Source organism: Aegilops tauschii, chromosome 2 (assembly GCF_002575655.3).
Source record: "Aegilops tauschii subsp. strangulata cultivar AL8/78 chromosome 2, Aet v6.0, whole genome shotgun sequence".
NCBI lineage: Eukaryota > Viridiplantae > Streptophyta > Magnoliopsida > Poales > Poaceae > Aegilops > Aegilops tauschii.
The window spans coordinates 435,097,643-435,124,233 of NC_053036.3; the positions used below are offsets into that span (position 1 = coordinate 435,097,643).

The following is a 26,591-nucleotide window of genomic DNA, read 5'->3' on the forward strand; positions in this document are numbered from 1 at the left end:
AGAAATAAGGCACAGTTAGAAATATGTATCCGATAGTATAAATCAGTATCCTCCCCAGGAAAATACGGGGTGCTACTATAGGTTTTTTATTGAGAAACGAGTACTACTATAGCTGGTCTATCCCATTTCTGTCGCGCGAATCAACCTGTGGTTGGATGGTTAGAGGGATTGTGGTATTCCAGCCCATCAGGGTTCAAATCCTGGTGCTCACATTTATTCTTGGATTTATTTTATAATTTTCGATGATGCGCATTCAGTGGAAGGAGACGTTCCCGTCGACGACAAGGTACTTACGGTTACTTCGTAAATTTTAAAATGATATAGGGGTGAGTGTATGCGTGTGCGTATATGAACGCTTGCGTCTGTATTGTGTTAAAAAAAATCCCATTTCCACTGCAAAATGTGATATTTTGGACTCTGGCCTTGAAGGATAGAGTGAGAAACGGTGCCGGTGCGGCGCGTCCGCGGGCTCGTACCCACGAGTGGTCCGCGCGCCACGCACGGATGGCCCTGCGATGGCAATCATCAACCCAGCGGATCCCCGGGATGGCGATGCGCAAGCGCAACCAAGATGGCGAGCGCTTTGAGGGCGACGCAAGCCGGACCGGCCGCCACCCGCAAGTCGTTAGTCATCACGTGCACGTTAGTTACAACGGATCAAGAAAAGACATGTGGTTACAGAAACGCATGCACGTTATTACGTTAACGTGCATCAGTCTACTGTAGACTGATAATCGGGCAGTGACGTTTACAAGTCGACTTGTGCTCCTGTCAAGAACTTCGTGATAGGTTAAACATGTATCGTATCTCGGGCCTCAACTGTTTTTCGACTCTTTTTCTTTGGCAATTTTTTTAAGGTTTCTTTAACAATTTTTAGAATGTGTGTTTTGTGGGTGCACCGGTCAAAGAACACAACTGCTTTTTGCAGAAATTTTGAAAATACTTTACAACATGGACATTATATTCATGCACCCCGCAGAAAAAGAAGTTAAAATGTGAACCATGTTTCGAGAAACCGAAAAGAGAAATGCAACAGTGAAAGTGCTAACGGGCTAAATTCATGGCTCAACTTGATATAGTTTTTTCACGGGTACCTTGATATAGTTATTAACCATAAATGAGTTTGTTTTTATGTTTTTTACGCCTGGCCAGGCAGGCTTCATACACTCCGCTTTGTTTGGTGACCAGGTTTCTGGGTATTAAATACACTAGGGCATCCGCGGCATTCGTCCGCGGACATGGATGCAAGAACAGGCCGTCCAAACGCTGCTCGTGTACATTTCAACCGTTGTTCAAACTAAACGGACGAAATTCATGCAAACAAGATGGATTTCATATAAACCGGACGAAATTCATTACATTTCGGACATACTTCAACTAAAAGCGGAGCTCGTCCGACATTAGAGGTATAATTTCGGACATACTTCAACTAATCACATAGTCTAATGCCGGCCGTGGCGGATTTCCATTCCCACGACATGGCTACCCTACTCCGTGAAGCCAAGGCGGGGGTCGACGATGGTTTGCGTTGAACCGGGCATGACACCAGCTGTGTATATCGACGATGCGGTGGCGGTGGCCATCATGGGACGCAAGCGGCGGCGGCCTCCATTGTCTACTTTTCCTCGGTGTTGGCGGTGGTCACAGACGTGCTGGCCGCCTCCACCGTCAGGGCGCGGTTCCGCCAACGTTTGTGGCGAAAGACGCCGGAAGAGCATGACGACACGACGGCATCCACGACAACCACGACGCCCGTGCCACCATGCTCCCCCGCTTGCCGACGTGGAGCAACCGACCACTCCTCTATGAGTTGGCCTGGAGCGGCGAGTTGCTGCACAAGGGGCTAGCTTGGGGTGGAGGCTTGCTCCTTCGCTTGCCTGCCTGCAGTCTCACCCATGGTACGGACAACCTGGGTGGCGAGGGAGGTGGAGCAGCGAGTTACCTAGCTCGTATCCGGCGGGCTCGGTGGGCCACCCAACCGACTTTTATACTGGAGATCCTCTCTTCCTCCTCGCTGGTTGCCATGGAGAGTGTGCAGAATATGGTGCAAGGAGGAGACGGGAGCGGAGATGTGATGCGGTTCTTGCCCGGCGCCTGGCCTCGTTTAAATAGCGGGTGGACGAGAGGAGCCAACTGGTGTTGTGTTTAATGTCGGATGTCTAGCGGACGGACGTGTGACCAGAGTAGGGTTCTCGGCACACACGCGGGTTCAATAGAGGTAGGTGGGGCAGTCTAAAGCCAGTTGAATGCGGTGATAAGGCGTGTTTAGTCGGGCATGTAGCGGGCGACGCTCTTTCGACCAGCGCGCCCCTTCAAAAAGCTAATATAGGAATCTGTAGCAGCTTTTCGAAAAACAATTCAACACAATACATATTCCAAAAAATGTGAGTACGCAAAGCTTGTGTATCATTTGATTGATAGTAGAAGTAATAAGAGAAGTGGGGAAGGGTAGCCATCACGATACACGTACACTAGACAACGTGATCATGATAACCTGAGCAGGAGAGACATGGGGTGCTCGGCCAAAAAAAACAACAAACTAACTCTCCTGGAGCATTTTGGAGATCCTTTTGGCGCCGGCCTTACTCCACTAGCGCGTGTCTTCCTGAATACCTTGCACATGGCGAGTGCCGGAGGATCGCTACCCATCAAAGATGCACCCATTACGGTGCTTTAAAATCCACTAGATAGTGAGTAGAATGAGAGTGGAGATACCCCCACGGTGCCCTACAGGGGCGAGCGCACATGTGGTGGCCCACCAGTCAAATAAGGCGGTTGTTGAGCTCGACAGAGTGGTTGTTGATGGACACCAAAAGAGCACCTCATGACAGGCCTGGCAGGATAAGGGGCATCCAACAAGAAGGTGTTGCATATCTTCCTGAACCTAATTGTAGAGGATGCAGAAGTCATCATGAGGAAGCCCATGACGGGCAAGGCGATCCGGCATACAACACTAATCCTAAAGGGCAAGCCATGGAAAGACCTTGATGTGCAGCGGCGCCCAAGTCTTCCAAGAAAGCTGCCAAAATTGGAAGAAAGCTGCCAAAATTGGTCGCGAGCCGAGCCCTCAAAAAAGTGATAGATAGCACTAATTGGATGGAGTCAGTCCAACACCAACACAACCTGTCACCCTCCCCTGAGGGGGGAAGGGGGTGACGAGATGCCAAAGCTCCACATATTGCACAAGTGCGTCAGACCCAATTGCACCATGGATGTGCGGAACCAAGCACGCTCCGACAAGCCCTCACGCACCGTGCGGTCTTGTCGTCTTTGCTTGGGACGAGGAAAAACCCAGGGGTGCAAGAAGACTGACTTCCCATCGATCTAATGATCGGTCCAAAAATGACATGAGTTGCCATCACACAACGACCATGTCGTGGAAGCACGAAAGATGTGGGCAATCGCTGGGTCAGAGGGAAGGCGAAAGCTATTAGCCCCTGATGGTTGTAAGTAACACCGAACCCTACGAGGTGGCCTAACTCTGTCATAGTTTCTATATTCATAGTTGTTATATTGCATAAGTGTAAGTGCATCTAGTGCCCCTTTGAGGTTTTGGATGATTAATGACAAAAAAAATAAGGAAATAATGTGTTTGTGTGTATACACAGGTGAAAGTCCATGAGGATTTGGTTTAACCGAAGAATATGACCCCTAAAAATTATGTGGAACAATTGAAGAATTTGGGTTCACTCACCGACTATAAATGGCCACGTGCCTCCAACCATTTGCAGTTGGCTGCTATGTGGGAAAACTGACAAGTGTTGTCTTAGCAATCCATCCCTCCAAAGAGATTGAGAGAATCCTAAGTGACGAAAACCCCCATAACCTAAAACTTAAGTGATTGAGCATCACCCGAGAATCAAAGCTGAACTAAGACATTTCACTGTTAAGGAATGAGCATCATCTAGACGGTTGTGAGTCAAGTTCAAGAGCATCCAGACTGTCGAAGAACAAGTCTGTGAAGGACCGGAGATCATATCAAGATCCACCACGAGTTATTGGGAGGGTTCTGAAGAACTTAGCTCAGGGAGAAGAAGGCAAGTAAAATGTATACAGCTCGCATTCTTATGCCCCTTCCACAGGAGTTTTGAGCCGCATGCTAAGTTATCGGTATTGATTTTCCTGTTTTAATTTGCCTTTGTATTACTATTTCATACTCCCTTATTCTTCTATTTCCTAAAGTATTTTATGTTTTCGAAGAATTTCATAGATTCTCCCATTCACCCCCTCCCTCTTGTCGATATATTGATCCTAATATGAAGCGCATTACATATGCTTTCCGAGGCTGGACATGCAACGTGCAAAATCCGGTTCGCCATATCTCAACCTTCATAATTTTATTACATATTGGACCCATGTCATTGATTACATATTTATTTTCCAATTTTCAACTTCTACTTCTCTTCATCATCAACAGGCCGACGACATCAAGATCGACACTGGCAGTCACTGACGCTTCCAACGTAGGCAACCCTGCTAGGACGACATCAATGTTGCTCTTACATATATTCGGACGCTCGTACAGAGACAACACAGCCGCTCATGCTCAATCTCGCAAAGTTACTATCAAATGCAATTGTATACAGCTCAATCATCATCTTATAAATAGTAAACATATCTCTGTCAACATTGGCAGATGTCCGATCAATATGTTATCGTTTCTTTAGTACTTTAATGTAGTGTCAAAAACGTTCTTATATTATGGGACGGAGGGAGTATTTCGAAACAGCAAAACTGATACGTTGACTGCTTCAAGATAACGAACAGTAAATGGACTAAATGTCACTTATTTGCTGCACATAGTAGATCACAACATCGTACTACGCGCATCTCCGTGGTTTCGCAAACAGCATGAGAGGGTTCTTCCTGTACACGGTCAACCCGTTCTCCTCCTCAGCGTCCACCTCGCCGAGCGGCGCGCTCCAGTCAAAGGAGAAGAGCAGGTTGGCCAGCACCAGCTCCACCACGGCCGTCGCGAAGTGCACGCCGGGGCAGCTCCTCCGCCCGATCCCGAACGGCACCAGCGCGAAGCTGTCGTGCCACGGCTTGAAGTCGCCGAGGTCCTCGCCGTGCTCATGCCGCTCGGGGACGAACTGCGCCGCGTCGGCGCCCCACGCGCCGGCGTGCGCGCCGATGGCCTTCGCGTTGACGAGCACCCGCGTCCCGGCCGGTATCTCGCAGCCGTGGACCGTGCATGGCTCGGTGGTCTCCCGGGGCACCAGGAGCGGCACCGGCGGGTGCAGCCTCATGGACTCCTTGATGACCAGCTTCAGGTAGGTGAGCTCCGGGAGGTCGGGCTCCCGGACCATGCCGTTGTCGCCGACCACGCTGCGCACCTCGTGCTGCGCCTTGGCGAGGATGTCCGGGTGGTTGACCAGCTCCGTCATCGTCCATTCCACCGTCGCCGCCGACGTGTCGGTCCCGGCAATGAACATGTCCTTCAAACATACAAGCCAAACTTTTCAACAAAATGCTTGTGTGCGTGTGTATTTGTGAAGTGCACGTACGTACCGTGAGGATGCCTTTGATCTGGTCGCGACTGCTGAACGTGCTCCGGTGAGCCGGGTCGGCGTGCAGGCGGAGGAGCACGTCGACCAAGTCCTCCTCGTCGTCGGCGGAGGAGGATGCTCGCCGTTTGAGGTGACTGTCGATCACGCTCTCGTAGAACGCATCGAGCTGGTGGAAGTTCCGCTCCAGACGCCCCCGCAGGCCACGCGGCGCGTCCAGCCACCCGAGCCACGGTACGTAGTCGGCGACCCAGAAAGCACCAAGAAGCCTCTGCGTCTCCTTGAGGACAGCACTCGCCTCCGCGCCACCTTCGCCGCCGTCGTCGCCGCCGAAGGCGACACGTCGCACAATCTTGTTGCTCGCGACGAGGAGAAGCTTGCTCAGGTCCACAGCAGCGCCGGCTCCGGACGCGTCCGCCATGGCGGCGACGAGCGCGGCGGCCTCGCCCTCCCTGGCCTCGCGGAACCCGCGCACCCGCGGGGCGCCGAGGAGCTCCGACAGGCACGCGCGGCGCGCGGCGCGCCAGAAGGCGCCTTCCGACGGCGCGAAGGAGATGTTCTGCAGGCCGTAGGAGAACCTGGCGGCCGCGTAGAGCGCCGGGCGGCCGGACATGGCGCGGTCGTTGTGCTGGAACGCGGCGCGCGCCGCGTCGGCGGAGGAGACGACGAGCGTCGGCACGGAGCCGAGGCGGAGCAGCATGAGCGGCGCGTCGTGCTTGGCGGCGAGCGCGGCGAGGGAGTCGTGCGGGAGCGCGCCGAGCTGGTGGAGGTTGCCGATGAGGGGCAGGCCCCTTGGGCGCGGGAGGGAGGGTGAGGCCGAGGCCGAGCGTCTCTTGCTCGGCGCGAGCAGTTGCTTGAGGAGGAGGAGGGTGGCGAGGACGACGAGGAGGCATGCCAAGAGCTCGGGAGCTTGGAGCGACGCCATGGCAAAACTGTTCTCGTGGTGCTGCCGCCGCTGTAACGTTGTTCGACTACCGTTGTTTGTCTAAAGCGGCTGCTTACTCCATATATGTGGATATAGTGAAGAATAGCTTTCTGATTTGACAACTTGGTGTACTTGCCGGCCGGATGACACTTGAAAGGTACTGCTTCTGTTGGATACGGAGGTTTCTCACTAACCCGACGTACAGATAAGTGGTTATATCTGTTGGGAAACCGGGCCACCCGGAGGGGTGGCGGCGGCCGCGTGCAAAGCGCACGGGCCGGCCCCTTCCGTTTCTTTTTTTTGTTAAGTGGGTACTTATCCCTTGACCCCTGGTTCATATATAAAGCAACGAGGGACTATCATTGTAATCTCTGATCATTGATTAATAAAGCTGGTCTCCTCCATCTTTCTGTGTTATTTTACTTTTGCATACTTCGACTACTTCGTCTAAGACGCTCGCTCTCGCTCCGCAACCTCGGACCGGACTCGCCGGCGGAGTTGCGGAACACGTTATCAGCACGCTTCGCTCCATCAACTCTCCGTCAAGCCTGCATCACGCAGGCTTTCGTCGATCCCGCGGAGGTATAAGATCCGATCCCCACTCTTTGCAAAAATGGATTCCTCTCGTTACTACGATTCCGTTTTTGCGATTAGATTATTTTTCGGATACATCTACCTATGGTGTGGATTTCTCTCCCAAAAACCGAGCGGACGAACACGTCGCCGACCAATGTCGATGTTTTTGGATCACGAGAGACTTGTTGACTACACTATACGGGAGTCGGTACAGATCGTGATCCAGATGATCACAGTACCGCCGCGTTGTACCCGACGTACACGCGTCGTGACGTCCCGAAGACGCACGATCTTGCCATCCCGAGGCAGATGACGACGTCCCCGTCGCCAAGCGCTCGACTGCCGTCGCCGCGCTCGCGTGCCTGCTGCACACGCCGCCCTGTTGGCCGCGACCCCGCTGGTCGCCGGCGCCGCCGTGCTGGCCGTGGCCGTGGCCGCGCGCACTGCGAGCCCGTGGCCGTAGCCGCGCCGTGCTGGCCGTGATGTGCCGGCCGCGCCGCCGCGCCATGGCTGCGCCGAGGCCGCGACCCCGCTGGTCGCCGGCGCCGCCGTGCTGGCCGTGGCCGTGGCCGCGCGCACTGCGAGCCCGTGGCCGTAGCCGCGCCGTGCTGGCCGTGCTGTGCCGGCCGCGCCGCCGCGCCATGGCTGCGCCGAGGCCGCGCGCCCCGCTAGCCGCGCCCTGGCCGCGCCGCCGCGCCATGGCTCCGCCGTGGCCGCGCCGCGCCACTGGCCGGGCCACGCCGCCCCGCCCCGTCGAGGCCGCCGCAGCTCGGGCCTGTCGAGGCCGCCGAGTGCCTTGGCCGCGGTCCGCGCGCCGGGGCCGTGCGTGCCCTGGCCGCCGCCGCTCCCACGCTGCGGGCGCTAGGGGAAACCCTAGCGTCGCCCCCTTGGCGAGCAGCGCAGCACCTGGGCCACACTGGCGCGGGTCACTGGCCCCTGATGGGCCTGGCCGTGGGCCTTCGCACATATAAAAAAAAGGGAAGGCGCTGGCTGCTGGGCCCAGATGGGCCGCGCGCCGTGGGGATCCAAACAAAAAAAAAGGTGGCGCCGGCTGCAGCACGGCGAATTGCGTTTTAGCCCCTAGAGTTTCCTGTTTTTACGCGTAGTTTATTCCTGCTGTAATATTTCGCGTAGAAACCCCTGGAACTGTCTGTTTTCGCTGAAAATGCGTATTTAGGCTTATAAATGCCTCGGGAATTCAATTTTTGGGCTAGTTTTCACATACTAGATGCGCTTAACATGCTATCTTTTGTAACATGATATTATTGTATGATTTTACTGCTGTAGATTAATTGTTTAGCACTCTTAATCATTTAGTAAGTCATATAATAGCATGTTTTAAATATTGGAACGTCATTTTATTGAATAAGTTTATCAACATCGCTTTGTGCAAAAGATTACCTGCTGTAATCTCATGATTTTTGCATAAATCGCAGATGGCCGGAATTGTCCACAAGGAGTTTCCTGAGTTGGCCCAGACAGGGCTGAACTATCTGTCCTGGTCCTCGGACTGCGAGATCTTTCTCCAGGGCAAAACCCTCCTGAGGGCGATCGGTAAGGGGGCCCAGCTGGCCGTCACTGATCCCAAGTTCAAGACTGAGAATGCGCAGGCTCTGCACTTTCTCCGTCATCACCTGTCACCTACTCTGAAAGATGAGTATATGGCTGAGCGCAGTGCTTCTGGCCTTTGGACCGCTCTTAAGCAGCGGTTTGAGCGGCTGAAGTACACTGTGAAGCCACGTGCAGAGGCAGAGTGGATCCGTCTGAGGTTTGCGGACTTCAAGACGGTTGGGGAGTACAATTCGGCTCTGCACCGGATTTGTACGACTCTTCGGTTGTGTAGTACTGAGATTACCGACTCCTAGAAGATTGAGAAAACCATATCCACTTTCCACCCCGACGCGGTCCAGTCCTCACGGAACTACCGCCAGGGGAACTACACGAGGTATTCAGGGTTGATTGACGTCCTCCAGGTGGCGGAGGCGCAAGACGAGGTTCTCAAAAAGAACTTTGTCGCGCAACCACTTGGGGGGAGTTCTCGCCAGGAGGTGAACGCTCTTAAAGTCCGCAAGCCTCAACAGAAGAAGAGGGGCTGGAAGGGCAAGAGGAAGGGCCCTCACCCCCCCCCCCGCCCCGGCTAAGCAAAACAAGCCGGGCAAGGGAGGGCAAAGGCCTCAGGACTGCTTCGTTGTGGCTCAGTGGAGCATTTCTCCCGCCAGTGCCGCGCACCACAGGAGGTCGTTGATGCATATAAGGCTCGGAAGGCGCGTGAGACGCACCTCGCCTTGGTTTAGGAGGGAGCTCCACCGGCGCCCATGGCGGCACCCGTGATGATTGCTACTCCCCCTGTTGCGCCCATAGAGGCGACCCCCGTGGTGCCCATCGCGGCAGCTTTGGCGGTCTCTACCGACGCCCAAGTCGCCATGGAGGTTGACCACATGGCCGCCTCGGCGGCGCCGCCACTAGACATTGATGCTGCCTCCAAGATGATTTCTGAGGAGGATCAGCTCACTAGTATGGAGATTGCGGCGGAAGTGAATGGCTTCTTCACCGAGTCCACTTAGCATACCTCTTTTGGTTATCATGATTCCGTGCTTTGATACAATAAAATTGAATAAATTCGATTTGGTTGTAAGCTCTATGAGAGCATAAACTTATTCTTTACTTTGGCGATTGGATGACATTTATTCATTTATTCCATTATTTATGCATGATAGCATGTTATGTTCTGAGATGTGTGCATTTATTTTTAATGTATTTTCTTCCTCATTACATTAATTAGATGTCATATTTTAGAACGCGTGTGGCGCCCGAATGGAGGAAACGTGCCTTGCCGATAGCGCCACCACTCATACCATTTTACGAGAAACTAAGTATTTTGAGTCCATTAAAAAATCTCCGGGAAGTATTATGACAATCGCCGGCTGCGGTTCTCACATAGTTGGCTCCGGACGAGCCACCATTATACTCCCCATGGGAACAACTTTGATCATTAATGATGCGTTGTTGTACCCGGAGTCGACTCGTACTCTTTTGAGCTTTAGAGACATCCGCGCTAATGGTTTCCATGTTGAGACCGATGATGAAAACGGCAAGGAGTGCCTACTCATCACAAAGCGGGATGCAGGTGGTAAACATGTTATCGAAAGGCTTCCTTCGTTTGACACAGGGCTATACTACACTAAGATAGTAGCACCGCCCGTGTACACTACCCTCAAGACCGTCTTTAGAAGCTCTGAACTCTTCTGCCTCTGGCACGATAGGTTAGGCCACCCCGGACTTAGGATGATGAGAACTCGCATGGCCATAATGTTAACGTGAAGAACTTCCCGAATCCTGATGATTTCGTGTGCTCCGCATGCGCTAAGGGGAAGTTAGTCATTAGGCCATCGCCCCTCAAGGTGAGGGATGAAATCCCCGCGTTCTTGGAACGTATCCAAGGGGACATATGCGGTCCAATTCAGCCCCTCACGGGGCCGTTTCGGTACTTCATGGTGCTCATTGATGCTTCCTCTAAATGGTCCAATGTTTGCCTGCTGTCAACAAGGAACCATGCCTTTGCAAAATTGATCTCACAGATCATACAAATGCGGAATAATTTCCCGGATTATCGTATAAAGTCTATTCGAATGGACAACGCCGGAGAATTTACTTCAAAGGCGTTCGATGATTATTGCATGGCAATGGGAATCAAAGTTGAGCACTAGGTACCACATGTTCATACACAAAATGGACTTGCCGAGGCATTGATTAAAAGAATTAAATTCATTGCCCGACCGCTCCTTCAGGGTTGTAATTTACCAACTACATGTTGGGGCCACGCGGTGTTACACGCGGCTAATCTCATCAACTTTCGACCGTCGGCCTACAACATCCACTCTCCTGTTCAACTTGCGCAAGGGTCGGCACCGAAAATTTCCCACCTTCGTAGGTTCGGTTGCCAGGTATATGTACCAATACCACCCCCTCAGCGATCGGCGATGGGCCCGCTCCGTAAGTCGGGGATATACGTTGGTTATGAGACTGTGTCCATAATCAGGTATCTGGACCCCATGACAGGTGACTGTCACACGGCTCGTTTTGCTGATTGCATTTTTGACGAGGATCTTTTCCCGACTTTAGGGGGAGAGAATCAACCCCTTGATGCTAAAAGTCGAGAAATCACGTGGCAAGCCACGGGGATCCACGCTCATGACCCGCGCACTGCTGAGACTGAGAGAGAAGTCCAAAAGATAATAGATTTGCAGTCTTTAGCAAATCAACTGCCCGACCACTTTAGTGACTTAAAGACTGTGACAAAATCGCATGTGCACGCGCGCAATGCACCGGAAAGGGTTGAAATACCGAAGAAAAATGATGGTATGCCCGCTCCCGTCCAAAGGCCTAAAAGGACGAGAAATCCGGCTTCTCAAATCCCAAGTACTCGGGGACGCCCGACGAAAAAGGATAAGAGAGATTTGTCACAGCCTGTCGCCAAAGTACCCCAAATTGAAACGGGGAGCCAGTCGAGACCTGGCACAAGTACGGAAAATTCAGTGCACGAAATTCCGGACTTAAACTTTCCCATAGGGGAAACACCCAGCGGAGATGTGAGCGCACACATCGGCGCGGGAAATCTAAAGGACCTTGCTCCCATAATGGGAAATTTGGTAGAGCAAGTGTTTGCGCCTGATGCGCTCTACGACGAAATGGCCATAAATTATATTTATACGGGGGAGTCCCTGAACCGAGCAACGGTGATTGTCGACATCAACTTTGCTACGAAAATTGCCTCAATCATAGATCTTGACCCTGAGCCTAACACGCTTGCTGATTGCAAGAAAAGGTCGGATTGGAAAGATTGGCAGCAGGCAATTACTGCCGAATTATTATCTCTCAACAAAAGGAAGGTGTTCGGACCAGTTTGTCGAACTCCTCCCCACATTCGCCCTGTTGGCCATAGGTGGGTTTTTGTTCGAAAGAGAGATGAAAATAATAAGGTAGTACGGTACAAAGCAAGGCTCGTTGCTCAAGGGTTCACTCAACGACCAGGTGTCGATTTTGAGGAGACTTATTCCCCAGTCATGGATGGAGTTACCTTTAGATACTTGATCTCGATGGCAGTAAACATGGGCTTGAAAATGAAACTAATGGATGTTGTCACTGCTTACCTATATGGTAACTTGGATTCGAACATATACATGAAGGTTCCAGAAGGTATCCCTGTTCCGAACCATGATAGAGCAAATAGGGGTCTATACAGTGTTCAACTTCAAAAGGCACTGTACGGACTCAGACAGTCTGGTAGAATGTGGTACAATCGCTTAAGTGATTTCCTTCATGAGAAGGGCTACACGAGCAATAAAGATTGCCCATGTGTTTTTATACGGCGATCCCAAGATGGATTCTGTATAATCTCGGTGTACGTGGACGATTTAAACATAATCGGTACACCTGAGGATATTGAGGAAGCGAGTTCCTACCTGATGTCGGAATTCGAGATGAAGGATTTGGGTAAAACCAAGTTCTGTCTAGGTCTGCAACTTGAACATTCCCCTGATGGGATTCTAGTGCACCAGTCGGCCTACACCCAGAAGGTGTTGGAAAGATTTGGATTTGATAAGGCATATCCTTCTAAGACCCCGATGGTCGGAAGATCTTTACAGCCAGACAAGGACCCGTTCAGGCCAAAGGAAGAGGGGGAGGAAACTCTGGGACCAGAGGTTCCTTACCTGAGTGCAGTTGGAGCACTCATATACCTCGCAAATTGTACACGGCCAGACATTGCGTTCGCCGTCAGTTTGCTTGTTCGGTACGGTTCTGAACCTACCAAAAGACATTGGAAAGGTGTCAAGGACGTCTTCCGTTACCTGCAAGGGACCAAAGATCTTGGTCTATTTTATAAGAGGAATCAAGACCTATCTATTATAGGCTATGCCGATGCTGGGTACCTGTCGGACCCGCATGATTGCAAATCGCAGAATGGGTATGTTTTCCTTTGTGGTGGAACTGCGTTTTCCTGGAAATCGTCCAAGCAAACACTTGTGTCGACTTTCACGAACCACTCGGAAATCATGGCACTATTCGAAGCGTCAAAAGAGTGTGTATCGCTTCGGCGGATGATCGGCCACATTCAGCAGACATGTGGCTGAACACCGTACAAACCCCTACCATTATCTATGAAGATAATGCTGCTTGTGTTGCACAAGTCCAGATGGGTTATGTGAAGAGTAACCTCACAAAGCATATTAGTCCCAAGTTCTTCTATGCACATGAGCTGCAACAGTTGAACGAGGTGAGAGTTTTGCATACTAAGTCCTGTGACAATCTTGCTGATATGTTCACTAAATCATTACCGGCATCAACCTTAGAGAGGTGTGTGCGTGGAATCGGTATGATGAGACTTAGAGAGATGCAAGGTTCAGGGGGAGAAACTTCACAAACTCGTCGCTAAAATCTCAATCCTGATGATCGAGTACTCAACTTGATGGTTGAGTGGATTGTACTCTTTTTCCCTTGAGTGAGTTTTCCTGATGTTTCTCACACGAGGTTTTTGACGAGGCAATTCGTGCAATACAACAACGTATACTGTGTGCTCTTTCTCCACATTTTTTCCCACTGGGTTTTTCGGAGTTTTGAGGCATGGATATACGGATAATTACCCAAGGGGGAGTGTTGGGAAACCGGGCCACCCGGAGGGGTGGCGGCGGCCGCGTGCAAAGCGCACGGGCCGGCCCCTCCCGTTTCCCCTTTTTTCTGTTAAGTGGATACTTATCCCTTGACCCCTGGTCCATATATAAAGCAACGAGGGACTATCATTGTAATCTCTGATCATTGATTAATAAAGCTGGTCTCCTCCATCTCTCTGTGTCATTTTACTTTCGCATACTTCGACTACTTCGTCTACGACGCTCGCTCTCGCTCCGCAACCTCGGACCGGACTTGCCGGCGGAGTTGCGGAACAATATCAGCAGCCGGGATTACATCAAAAATTTATAATAAGGCTACACAAATTAGACATGTGCGCATCCACGCGTCAGCTTCGTTGACAACAACACCTACTCACCAGAAGCAACCATAGGTTGGGCCATCAAAGTCGACCCAGCAAATGCCGTCGTTGTGGCCAAGACAATGAAAGGAAACTGCTCTGCTCTGCATTTGAAATTTTATATAACCGCAACACAGTTTCTTTACAAGTTAAGTAAAATGCAACAGGTTTATTCCTCGTTTGGTATTCATGCAATGTACAACAATGTGCAGTCTATACACACTCACAGTTCTCGCACACCGTGGGACAATAGTTCTACGGTAAATTTTCATTAATAGTAGCATGTTACATGAGGTAAGGAGAAAAAGAAGAAAACTACAAAGATCCTATCCAAAAAAGGGAAACGGGTGCGTAAGGGCCTAGCCTCCACTGCCCTCTTGACACCATGGATGATCTGGAAGCAGCGCAACGAGTGCATCTTCGATGGCGTCCAGCCCCTGGTTCATGTCCTGGTCTCAAAGATCAAGGATGAAGCCGAGCAGTGGGCACGAGCTGGTGCCCTTGGCCTTCACGTCACCCTGCCGTCCACCTGGGACGTGTATTAGTTTCACTGTTCTTCATTTGTACCTGACCTCCTAGGAGGACTGTATCCAAACTCTACCTTCTCAATGCAATTGCGTTTTCTCGAAAAGAAAAAGGGGAAACAGATTAACCAACTCCGGTTTTTGGGAACTGAATCATCAGGTTATTCGAATGTCTGAGCTAACCAAGCCTGAAACTCTGCCGAGAATTTGCTCTTGATCTTAATACCTAATAACTTGAGCTCCTGTTTGAGAGTGAACGGCATTGTCGTACTTACAGAGTGCTGTACAGTCTCTCTGGCTCAGGTGTGCCCGGTGTACATACTTATGTAAGAGAAAAACCTTGACGCACATTGAATTTATACTCACCAGTAATCATTGCAGGAGCACAAACCATCTTTGAAATGATGAAACCTGTTCCTGTCTCGGACAACAATCTCCCTGTTGTACACCTTCGAGATCAACTTCGTGGCGGCGTGGCAGTCCACGCACACTCTCAGATTCTTCGACAGCCGGATCGTTGCGCCAGGGCGTGACTTCATCAGGCCAAACGCAATGGCCAGCTTCTCGCTGTGATGCGAAACGGACACTTGCTTCTCAGATTCATCAACATCTAGCCTTGCGTCAGCTGTATTTGGGACGTACCCAGCCATCTTGATGTTTTCAATCATCTCATCCACTTTCTCATATATCTCCCTCGATTGGGGGTGGTCACTGTCTTCAGCAAAGAACTCAAAGATCGTCCCATCCAGCTCAATGAGACTGCACCCAGGAATTTTCTTGATCCCTCTCTCATTCATTTCCTTCCGAATCATAGCTGCATCTTTCCATTGTCCCACTGACGCGTAGGTGTTCGATAGAAGTATGTAGTTACCACTGTGATTGGGATCTAGTGGGGTGATCTGCTTCAGCGCTTCTTCTCCGATTTCAACATTTTTGTGAACTGTGCAAGCAGAAAGCAGTGCCCTCCAGACAACTGCATTTGGCTCAATCGGCATATTCCTGATAAACCGGTGCGCCTCATCAATCAAACCTGCCCGTCCCAACAGATCAACCATACAGCCATAGTGCTCAATACTTGGATGGATGCCATAATCCTGGGTCATACTATCAAAATGCCGGCGACCCTCCTCAACTAAGCAGCTGTGGCTGCAAGCTAGGAGAACACCAATGAATGTGACATCTGTAGGCTCAATGTTGGCCTCCCGCATGGACGAGAAGAGCTCCAGTGCTTCTCTGCCTCTTCCGTTGCTTGCCATGCCCTTTATCAAGGCTGTCCACGTCCAAGAATTCCTCATAGGCATCGACTCAAATGCCTTGACTGCATCTTCAATGCATCCGCACTTTGCATAGAAGTCCACCAGCGCAGTGCCGAGAACAACTGTAAGGGGTAAGGCCTTTCTCCTTATGTATGAATGCGCCCACTTGCCCGTCTCAAGTGCACCCAGGACAGCACAGGCGGAGAGCACACTGACCATGGTTACATCATTCGGGTTCACCTCGGTAGCCTGCATCTTATTGAAAATAGCAAGTGCCTCTCGACATCGGTCGGCTTGAGTGTAGCCAGAGATCATCGCGCTCCAAGCAACCACATCCCGGGAATGCATCCTGTCAAACAATCTCCGCGCCTTATCAAGTTGTCCACACTTGGCATACATGTCAACCAGCGCAGTTGCCAAGTTTCTGTTCCTCACCATCCCCTTCTCCTCTGCATAATCTCCAATCCGCTCGCCGAGCTTAGAATCACCTATTTTTCCGCATGCTGTGGCGACACTCACCAATGTGACCTCATCAAATGGTGCCTGAACCTCAAGAATACCCTTAAACATCTCCACTACCTCCTTCCAGTCTCCATTCTTGAAATAGCCCGCTATCATCGCATTCCATGTAACCACACCCTTTTCCTCAACTGCGTTGAACAGTACCTTTGCCGCCACGATATCCCCACAGCTCGCGTACATATGTATCAAGCTGTTCAGCACAAACTGATCGGCCATGAACCCAAGCTTGACAGCGTACGCCTGAACGCTGCGCCCCGTAGCCAAGGCATATATCCTGGCGCAGGACTTTACGGTGTTAGCGATGGTGTGCTGGTCGGGGCAGACGTTGGCAGCAATGGCAGCACCGAGCATTTCGACGAACAGGTGGAGGGCATCCTCCGGGTGGCCCGCGCGGAAGAAGGCACGGATAAGGATGTTATACGACCGCGCGGAGAGGGGCGGGTGGGGGCCTAGGCGGAGCAGGCGGATCGCGTAGGCGAGGTGGGCTGCGGTGGTGGCCGACGACGGGAGCGCGGTAGCCTCGAGGAAGGAGTGGAAGGACTCTGGCGAAGTGGTGAGCTCACCGGACTTGAGCAGAGCTGCGTGGAGCTGAGGCACGTCGCGCAGCGCCGCTCGGCGGGGCGTATAACGAACCGGCGATGGCGACGGCGCGGCGGGGAGAGCCGCCGCCGAGACGACGACGGCGGTGGCCATTCGAGCTCGCTCGAGCTTAACCGCTTAAGCGCACCAGGCCAAGCGCTACTTGCCTTTCTTTGCTTATCCAAGCAGCAACCGATCTGGGCGGCTGACGCGTGGTCCCCACACGTCGTGGCCCCACATGTCATGCCCATTTAAACTCCAGATCCGCCTCTCTGCTCTCCCAGTCCCAGTAATTACCATGGCTTCTTTCTCTCCAACTCGGCTGCTCCTCGGCCTCCTCGTCGTCCTCCTAGCGTCCGCGCGCGCCGCCTCGGTCTCTCTCCCGGCGCTGCCGCTCTCGACGGCGTCGCGGTGGCTGGTGGACGCCGACGGGCGGCGCGTGAAGCTGGTCTGCGCGAACTGGGCGTCGCACCTGGAGCCCGTCGCCGCGGAGGGCCTGTCCCGGCGCGGCGTGGGGGACATCGCGGCGCGCGTCGCGGCGATGGGGTTCAATTGCGTGAGGCTCACCTGGCCGACCTACCTCGCCACCAACGCCACGCTCTCGTCGCTGCCGCTGCGGTGGTCGCTGGAGCGCCTCGGCCTGCGGGAGTCCGCCGCCGGCGTGCGTGTCAACAACCCAGACCTCCTGGACCTGCCCCTCATCGATGTGTTCCGGGTAGGTGGTTGCTATCAGTGCTTTAAATAACCAAGGTTATCCCCTGAGAAGCCCAGATTGCATTTGTTTATTCCGATCCCTGCGCTGTTCTAGTTTGGACTTGATGTCGGTATTAATCAAACTTTATTCATTTAGCTATTCAAAAGTGCAAGAAGCAATGGTCAAAGAATAATATTCTGAAATGAATGCTTACATATATCTTACTACCACCAAAGAATTGCCAAGTGTTGTTAGTGTTGCGAATTAGTATAAGGTTCAAGTTATGCCAAAATTGAATATGTCTTTAATGCAACCTACAGGTTCCTTAAAGAAGAAGAAAAATGAAAACTTTGAATATATTTGTTGCTGCTAGAGTGCCAATTAGCAGTGAATTGAACTTCACAACACCGTATGTCAATTATAGACATAAAGAAATAACTGTTCCGGGGGAATAAATAAGAGAAATTATATTGTCGAAAAATTTGTATGTCATGAATCAATTTGTCTGTAGCTAAACCAGCTGAAATTAGCACTGTTTTGAATAAGTAAAACTTGCTTCAGAAGTCCAAACACTGCATATTAGAGGAATTCTGAAGGCAAATAATTGATCAGAACTCACAAGGCTCACCAAAGGATCTCACATCTCAGGGTATCCTTCTTTTCTCTTTATTAAGGACACCATCTGTTGCAAAACGAGGGATAAATGCTAATGTAGAAATATCTGATTGTTTTTGCTATTTCAGGAAATGCCATCGCTCGTTGTTTAAAAAACTGTCTTTCATTTTATTCGCCACTATTTAGGTTGAACAGAGGTATACCTACTAGTCACCTAATTGATGGTCCAATATGAGGGTGCCTTGCAAGTCACAATGCTCTAGGGAGCACAAATCTTGCTTGTAGGATTTATTTGGATGATGGGGATACATGTCACTTTCAAACAAATGGATTAGGTGAGCTGGTTCTTTATCCATACCAGGTATCTAGTTGGGTGTGGGGGTCTCCCGAGGAGGTATCTAGTTATCTGACATGGTAATGTAGAACAAATGATCTAGTTGCCCAACCTGTATGTTTTTCTTGTGCCACACCTAATACCCGGCTAAACATGAAGTGAAAACAATATTTTCGTTTTTGTCTATCAAGGGATAAATGAATTATGATTACGATCATCCTTCTGATATGGGTCAAATTTAACAGGAAGTGGTGTCAGCTTTGGCCAGCAACAGTATTATGGTCATACTTGATAACCAAATGACCACTCCAGGATGGTGCTGTAGCAGAACAGACGGTAATGGCTTCTTTGGAGACAAATACTTTGACCCTGAAGAATGGTTGAGGGGCCTCAGTGCAATGGCAGCAGTGTTTAGGGACACAAAAAATGTTGTCGGCATGAGCTTGCGTAATGAGCTTCGTGGCCCCTATCAAAATGTTAGTTTGTGGTACAGGTACGTTACTGAGCAAAGGCCCTCATGAGTCATGATATTGAGAAGGCTTTTCTATGTAACTGATGATATTGAAAATTTATATTACATTCTTTAGGTATATGCAACAGGGTGCTGAAGCTGTGCATGCAGCAAACCCTAATGTCCTTGTTATTTTGTCGGGCCTGGATTTTGACAACAGTCTCTCCTTCTTGTCCCCAAAGCAAGTTAAGTTGTCATTTACTGGAAAGTTAGTCTTCGAGCAGCATTGGTATGGTTTCTCAGATGGAACTGATTGGGAAAATTGGAACCAAAATGATGCTTGTGGAGTGGCTGTTGAGTCCATAAGGACTAAAGGACTCTTTCTTCTTCAACAAGGATGGCCGTTATTTTTCTCTGAGATTGGGTTTGACATGTCTGGCACGCATATTGCTGACAATCGTTATCTTACGTGCTTCTTAAGTGTAGCAGCTGAAATGGATCTGGATTGGGCTGTTTGGGCTCTTGAAGGGAGTTACTATATCAGGGAGGGTATTCTAGCTTACGATGAAACATATGGTTTGCTAACATGGGATTGGTATACAGCTAGGAACCCCAGCTTCATTGAAAGGATCAATTCCCTGCAATCTCCATTTCAAGGTTTGAACTTTACCTATCTCTGTATTACTACCTAGTGACGTTGTCAGACACATTTTGTGCTGTCTGTTGCACATATTTGTCAAACCGTTCGTTTGCTGAACCAACACATAAACCTTTCCTGGGTATTCATCTAGGATAATTTACGAGTATGCATTTATTGACCTTCAAAAGTGATTGTAAATCGTAGCTGCTAGGGTGCACTTCGATGATGATATATGTAGTAGCCAAATATGCAAGAAAAACTAAAATCCACGCGAAGTATAATGCGAACACTTTGCTAGTGGTAGAATTTATTTTAAGTTAGATCATAATGGATACTCGTATATACTGCAGGTCCTGGTCTACCAAGCAGTCACCAACCATACAAGGTAATATTTCATCCTCTAACCGGGCTCTGTGTGTTGGTGGAATCTGCGAATGTGCTTAAGCTGGGCCCGTGCGATGAATCGGACGCTTGGAACTACACCTCAGCATATGAGCTTGTGCTGAAACACACCGGGCAATGCCTTGAAGCCAAGTCTGTGGGTGATACTGCAAAACTTGGGACTGGCTGCAGCAAATCCTGTTCAAAGTGGCAGCTAATATCTGATTCAAGAATGCATGTTTCAGCCGAACTCACTAAGAATGGGACCAGAGTGTGCTTGGAAGCCGGTCCTGACGGCGTCATCACCACAGATCAATGCAAGTGTTTGACTGAAGATCCAACTTGCGACCCTGAGAGTCAGTGGTTCAAAGTTATATCGAGTAGTAGAGGCATACCAGGTGAGGCCTCTGTTCTGCGGTTGCCATCTCTTGGACCCTGGCCTACGACATCAAGTTCGCCACGGTAGTAATTTGGACACACATCGTGCATGCATGTACTCGAGGACAAAGTTGTTCAGGCCAATTCAACGACGATCTGGGAAGTTCCACGCAAAAGGTCTGCAAGTTCACTTGCTCAAGTGTGTATAATGTATCACCATATAAGCACTTGTTTTCTTTTCTGTCAAAACAAATCACTTGTGTGTTGCTTACGTTGTTCAGTTCAGAATAAAACTACAGGTGGAATCTATAGAATGCTCTTGTGCTTGTTCTCTGACCGTTGTTTGGGTGAGTATGTCCCTTGTTGGCCAAGGTGGTCTAGGGTTTAATCTGAGGTTGCAGTCTTTGCTCAAATGGAGGCCCTGGAGCCATGAGGGGAGATGGACGCTCGAAGGGAAGTGTTTCTGAAATACTCTCCTTACCTTTACTAGTACAAATGCCCGTGCGTTGCACCGGGCGAAAAATGAAATATAACCTACTCCCCGTGCCATTATGCAATAATTTTTTTATCCAATTTCACGGGGACATTATCTTCTAGTGCTTTGACACAAATCACCCTTCTACTTCTAACTTTACCCACTGTCCATGTGTCTCCAATCAAAACACATTATCACAATCTACATGCAAAAAAAGGACATTATCACCATCAACGAAACAGGTCATTCGTAACCCTCCCACGTGCACACTTTGAATTCCAAACACGTAACCATGCCATCAGCACTCAGCATCAAGTTCTGACTACCATCGCTGACATGTATGCACCATACTCGGCACCCTTCCAATCGGCTCACTCCATTTGCCATTCCCTCCTCTCTTTTCTCTTCCTCATCAGATCATGTAATAGTGCAACTGTAAATTCCAGTAAACCACTCCATCAGCTCACTAAAGTTATCTAAGTCACTGAACACTGTTCTCTGCAAACCATTTTGTTTGAATATTACTCAAATCTACATTCTAAAATATGTCTACATACATCCGTATGTAGTCTATATTGAAATATCTAAAAATACTTATATTTAGGCGGAAGGAGTAGAAAATAAAAAGCATGAAAGTGTATATTAAGTAGTTCCATATTAGGTTTCAGAGCACAAATTTGTATTCCTGTCAGGAATTTCAGGACTTAGCTTTTGAGTTTTATACAGACAGATTCTCTTGTTGCAGCAGCAGAATGGTCACTGCCATTGACACGCAAAGAGAAACCTTGAGAAGTGTAATTGTACTCAAGTGTGGAGCACACATCATTATTATTCTCAACTGGTTGAACCATTGTTTTAGACTATCTTTTTTTCTGGTTTTATGCCATGACGCTACTGTTTGTGTCGTTCCGTTATCTTTTGATAACCATATACACTCTAGGCCATACAAAAAAAACACAGCATCATCAGTTTGGACTAAGATGAGCAATACAAATCTTTCATGAGATCGTGTGGTGCTCAAACAAATGTACAGACATCAGACAGCAACATTGAGTACTCATACAGGCGTACACCATGTGTAACTATTAACAAATGGGAGTGTAGTGCTCCAATTCCTTAAGAAGCGAAGGCTGTAAGTTACAGAAAGTTGGCAGTGACTTAGTCCAAGCATCCAGAAATGAACTAAATCATTATTAGGTACATATAATGAGAAGAACAATAAAAATTGTAACAGTTAAGTATTAGCATGAGGGTACAAAAATCCAAGAACTAACAGCTCTCTTGGGCCATTGCCAGATTATTATTTTGTTCTAGAGTATTTCCAGATTTGTCGGCACGACCTTGGGCCATTATCATATCCTGACCTTGTTGTGTTTAATGCCTACATTTAGGTTATCGTCTGAAATCTGTCACCAGCAACAAGGCTACAAAAGGCTCTGCATTGGGGTATCATCAATTTTCACAAGAAAACCTAGAAAAAATAGAGTTTGTAAACAGAGCAGTCTGTCGATCAATGTTCGACAGTGATCAAGAATGCATAGTTAGGAGAGTTCCAAGAGGAAACAGAGTCCTGGAAATTTGCAAGGCTCTCTGTAGTTTGGGACAGCAAAAACAAAACATATGCCTCTCATATAATTTGTTTTGTTCAATTTAAAAATGTCTCTTCAATCATGGAAATAGATAAATTGCCATAGGCATACTCCCAAACTATGTGCCTCACAGAAGAGGCTCGACAAGAGTCAAAACATATGAACAACGATGACCGGAGCATCTGCATGATTTTAATAGAAGGCACGAGAATAGAAAGTATAGCTCTGCATTTACCTTGCATGATGATGCCACACAATTAATACAAATTAACTGAATTAAAAACATCAAGGCAACATACTTCTTTCAGTGGTTGTAGCATACACATTGGGGTTGGTCTCTAACAGAGCACGTGAACTGAACTAACAAAGTTGAAATAAGATGAAGTCAATTAGCAAAACCATGTTTTATTAGGGTGATAATAAAGATACAAATTTGACCTCAACGATGATGTAAGCCCTCAACGATGATGTAAGCCCTCAAATATTTTTTATGGCAGTTTAGTATTATGTTTCCCTTCTGGGATAATGGCAGGTAAATATCTTGTCCCGGTATTATGCATACATCTAGTATGACTCTTAGCCATGCTTTTCTCATGAACAGATTGTTGCTAGATAATATCCAAGTCTAGACTCTAGATTTAGAAGATGAAACAGAGGTAGAAATAGTAGGAAATGCTTTTGACAGTTCACACCAACAGAGATTCATGTACACCATGGTTGCTTATAAACTGATTCATACCATAGTCCACCCAATTGCAGATATAGAAAAAAGATTGGAATTGTTGTAACTCGAGTGACAGTTCAACTGACATAGACATACCTTGCCTGGACACCGAGACTGTCGGGATAGATGAGAAGAGGGCAGTGACAAATATCAAGGATGTGAACAATTGCTGCTTGCAAGGCACATGGATGGTGGGCGTCGAGATTGTAGGCCATGCTTGTGTTCAACTCACATCACAGTGTTGCACCTTCCTTGATCAACCTGTATGACACATGTGCAATGCAACACAAATTGATATGACATGAGATAGCGGCAAAAGAAAATCAATCGCTAGTTCAAAAATCCTAGAAGAATTCAAGCACAGCACCTACATCTTTCTTGCCGATATTCATGGTCTTCTCCTGCAACACGCTGAGGTCGTTGACGCTCCACCGCATAAACTGTGGGATGACGAATAGCGACATCATCATGAAAAAAGATTCCAGGCAACAACATGGTCATGGTCGATCCATCGGGGGCGTTGCTGAGGACATGATATCACACCAACTGGTACTACACTTTTCGTGAAAAAGTTTGGTAGCACACTTTGTTGAGAATCATGTATCAACACAAATCTTATCAGTATAGGAGCCGAGGTGGAAGATCATATATGTATCTATGATTGTGTATATCTAACATTACATACAATGGAAGTGCATCCAATGAGGCATAGACGAAAAGATGGGTGCCGTGGTTGTCAAGAAAGACGGTGGGGGGCTGGAAGTTGCCGAGCTAACTGCAGAAAATTTGGATGGTATTAACTGGCAGACATCATCAAATGGTTGATTTACTGAAGAAAACAAGTTCACAAAAATCATATCAGTGGTGGCTACCTGTCTAGGCTCCGGGGTCCTCAACAGCAGGCAGCGTTGTGCGGCTGCACTCTGACAGGGCACTTGGCGTAGCACTGCTCATCGGACCAGGCAACATGCATGGTAGGCGAGCTCTTTCTCCAGTTCTGTAATAGACACCCTCATGGAACCTTTTTCTTCTCTGAAATAAATGGTGCATCAGTATTATACTCTCTCTGGACACATTGTAAAACTGAAACTATGGTCTATGCCGTCAGTCAAAAAATGTTGTAAATTGTGTCAACCGTGCGCATCAATCCAAGCAAACAAAGACCTCCCCTAAAAAGGCAAACAAAGACCTTAAGAGCAATGAAACTCTTCATTGTCTAAAATCAAAAGACTGAATCTGCTCTGCATCGTGATTTATTTTGAACTGTACTGAAGAATCATACAGAGGACTTGTCCTTGCAGCATGACTTTTAAAGTTGGAATCCTTGCAGCACAGCTAATTAATCCCAGACTACAGAGTGAACAGCAGTACAAATTGGTGAGACCTAATAACATCTAGAAATTTTATCTCTCCTGCAATGTCTATGGCGCTTTCATTCGCTATCAATTCCAGGAGTACACACTGCAGTGGTCAATAGGCTGTAACACGAGAGTCCTTTGTGTTGAAATGATCCTTGTATAGTTGAACCAAGCCACTGAATTCTCTGAAACACGTCATCCCAGCGTTCCCATGCATACTGCCGAAATTAAGAACAACTGGGAAATATAAAGTATTCAGAGCTGCAAATTTCTTTACCCAGCAAAAATCTAGATACTGTATATTTTATAACAGACATCCATGCTAGCGTTACAAAGTACAGCCACCATACAAACAAAATATGGACAGTGAACAGTATCATCTCCAAGCAAAATCTACAGTATCAGCTACTTCACCATGTTTTTGTTTCAGCGGGTTATGTTTACTCATTACTTTCATATTGCCTAGAAACCAAAGTAAGAAATGTTCTCTTGGTAGAATAAATTTTTTCCAGATACCATACCTGAGTTGATAACAATATGTGACAAGTGAGATACCTTGAGGCCAAAACAGAGTCAAGCAGAGCAAGTTTGCATCAACAAGAGAGAAACATAAGCAATCAGACCTAGGCCAATAATGGTAGACCGGGCGGCGGCGAGGGAGCGAATCGAGGCTCTCACGGTGGCCCAACAGTTTGATGCAGATTGGTAGCACCTGTGTGAACAGGACAAGCTTCTGGTGCTCCTGCAACAGCTCCGACATGTAGTGGCTGCGGCGGCACCGACGCCATCCAATCCGACGACACAGACGGGCACAGAAAAACAAAGGCAACCAATTCAGCGAGGCCGCCCACCCAGAAAAACGCACCAAAGAACCAATCTTTCATAACCAGAGAAGAAGGCGAGACCCAATCTCAGCCGCCGTCCGTCCTTACCTGCCTATGGCCCTCCTGGGAGAGAAGCAGTCGTCCGCGCTGTGCAGGCCATCCATCGAGCGTCGCACCACGGGCCCCGCCAATCGGTCCCCAGCCCGCACGGCCGCGCGGGACTCCCGCACCGGCGGCAGCCCCAAGGGGCCTCCAAGTCGATGCTCGACTCGGCACGGGGGAGGGGCTGGCCCCGAGGTGCGGGGAGCCAGCGAATCCGTTGGCCAGGAGCTGGGCGGCGCCCTCCATCATTGCCGTCGTTTGGGGAGGGACGCGGTCCCGATCGAGGCGGTGTGGGGCGGGCGGCGCGGGGCAGGAGGTGGCGGCGGGAAGGACGTGTAGATGGGATCGAGGGGCAGGGTCGTGCTCATGCGAGGCGCTGGTGGCTTTTTTTCTTCTTTTCTCTCCTCGGTACCTGTTCGGGTCTGACTTATGAAGCTGAGGCCCAAGTGGCAATGCTTCAGCCATGTGAGACGATCTCAGGGCAAGGCCCAGGTAGTAGTGCGGGACAGATCATGTAGTACGTACGAAAATTTTGCGACGTGGTTCCCCGAATTAGTACCACCTCGCATATATGTTTTAAATTCAAAGTGAAAACGTAAATTCACAGAAAGAAAGCGTATTGTGACGGTGAACCCGACAAAGTCAAGCCGTGCTTTATTATATTTTATTTATTATTATTTTATATATATATATATATATATATATATATATATATATATATATATATATATATATATAGGGAAGGGATAGGGATTAGGGAAAGGCTAGCAAAAGAGCTCGTGCGTTGCAACGGAAGAAGAAAATACCGCACGGCCCTAACTCAATAACCATGACTATGAAGATTTTCATAAGATCATTTGAGCTTTCCTTATATTTTATTTAATTGCTTTTCCAATTTCCATTCGAACCTTCTCCAAAATGCCTTGAAGTTTGGCCCCCAAAACTTTGTCCAAAATTATTTTATCGCACTCCACCAAAAATCTCATGTTTTTTGCACAATCCTAAAGCCTAGACCTAATTCAAACCCATTTGATATAAATTCTAATGAGTTTGAATTTAACTTACCAATTTATGTGAAACTTCTTGTCTGGGCTAAGTATAAATCATGGA

The 26,591-nt window shown here is 48.7% G+C and overlaps 4 protein-coding genes and 1 long non-coding RNA gene across 7 annotated transcripts; 2 read left to right on the top strand and 3 right to left on the bottom strand.

Annotated features, from left to right (window-relative positions):
- Positions 1-4,718: 4,718 nt before the first annotated feature.
- LOC109771820 (cytochrome P450 71A9) lies at positions 4,719-6,470 on the bottom strand. Its single transcript, XM_020330514.3, has 2 exons — positions 5,512-6,470; positions 4,719-5,438 (listed from the first exon to the last, which is right to left on the bottom strand). Exons 1-2 carry the CDS (start codon positions 6,430-6,432, stop codon positions 4,821-4,823), a joined length of 1,539 nt encoding a protein of 512 aa, XP_020186103.1. The 5' UTR covers positions 6,433-6,470; the 3' UTR covers positions 4,719-4,820.
- Positions 6,471-8,444: 1,974 nt separating this feature from the next.
- LOC120974079 (uncharacterized) lies at positions 8,445-8,873 on the top strand. Its single transcript, XM_045233545.1, has one exon. It carries the CDS (start codon positions 8,445-8,447, stop codon positions 8,871-8,873), a length of 429 nt encoding a protein of 142 aa, XP_045089480.1.
- Positions 8,874-14,142: 5,269 nt separating this feature from the next.
- LOC109771811 (pentatricopeptide repeat-containing protein At5g48910) lies at positions 14,143-17,071 on the bottom strand. Its single transcript, XM_020330507.4, has one exon. The coding sequence runs from the start codon at positions 17,028-17,030 to the stop codon at positions 14,922-14,924; it is 2,109 nt and encodes a 702-aa protein (XP_020186096.1). The 5' UTR covers positions 17,031-17,071; the 3' UTR covers positions 14,143-14,921.
- A 143-nt stretch (positions 17,072-17,214) lies between these two features.
- Positions 17,215-20,723, top strand: LOC109771812 (glycosyl hydrolase 5 family protein). Its single transcript, XM_020330508.4, has 4 exons — positions 17,215-17,631; positions 18,805-19,052; positions 19,147-19,667; positions 20,001-20,723. The coding sequence occupies exons 1-4, from the start codon at positions 17,215-17,217 to the stop codon at positions 20,495-20,497; spliced, it is 1,683 nt and encodes a 560-aa protein (XP_020186097.1). The 3' UTR covers positions 20,498-20,723.
- Positions 20,724-21,026: 303 nt separating this feature from the next.
- On the bottom strand, positions 21,027-25,841 carry LOC109771810 (uncharacterized). 3 transcript variants are annotated; one of them, XR_012202948.1, is made up of 7 exons: positions 25,488-25,841; positions 25,179-25,322; positions 24,070-24,229; positions 23,883-23,972; positions 23,569-23,781; positions 23,294-23,458; positions 21,027-21,317 (listed from the first exon to the last, which is right to left on the bottom strand). It is a non-coding gene; the product is annotated as an uncharacterized lncRNA (long non-coding RNA). The 3 variants fall into 3 exon arrangements; XR_012202949.1 differs by lacking the exon at positions 21,027-21,317 and adding an exon at positions 22,218-22,355; XR_002234932.4 differs by lacking the exon at positions 21,027-21,317 and having other exon boundaries at positions 23,173-23,458.
- Positions 25,842-26,591: the final 750 nt, after the last annotated feature.

Coding starts and splice junctions, on each gene's coding strand:
- LOC109771812 (XM_020330508.4), top strand. CDS start 17,215: ATGGCTTCTTTCTCTCCAACTCGGCTGCTCCTCGGCCTCCTCGTCGTC. Junction 17,632..18,804: donor CCCTCATCGATGTGTTCCGG/GTAGGTGGTTGC, acceptor CAAATTTAACAG/GAAGTGGTGTCAGCTTTGGC. Junction 19,668..20,000: donor CCTGCAATCTCCATTTCAAG/GTTTGAACTTTA, acceptor TATATACTGCAG/GTCCTGGTCTACCAAGCAGT.
- LOC120974079 (XM_045233545.1), top strand. CDS start 8,445: ATGGCCGGAATTGTCCACAAGGAGTTTCCTGAGTTGGCCCAGACAGGG.
- LOC109771811 (XM_020330507.4), bottom strand. CDS start 17,030: ATGGCCACCGCCGTCGTCGTCTCGGCGGCGGCTCTCCCCGCCGCGCCG.
- LOC109771820 (XM_020330514.3), bottom strand. CDS start 6,432: ATGGCGTCGCTCCAAGCTCCCGAGCTCTTGGCATGCCTCCTCGTCGTC. Junction 5,439..5,511: donor AGATCAAAGGCATCCTCACG/GTACGTACGTGC, acceptor GTATGTTTGAAG/GACATGTTCATTGCCGGGAC.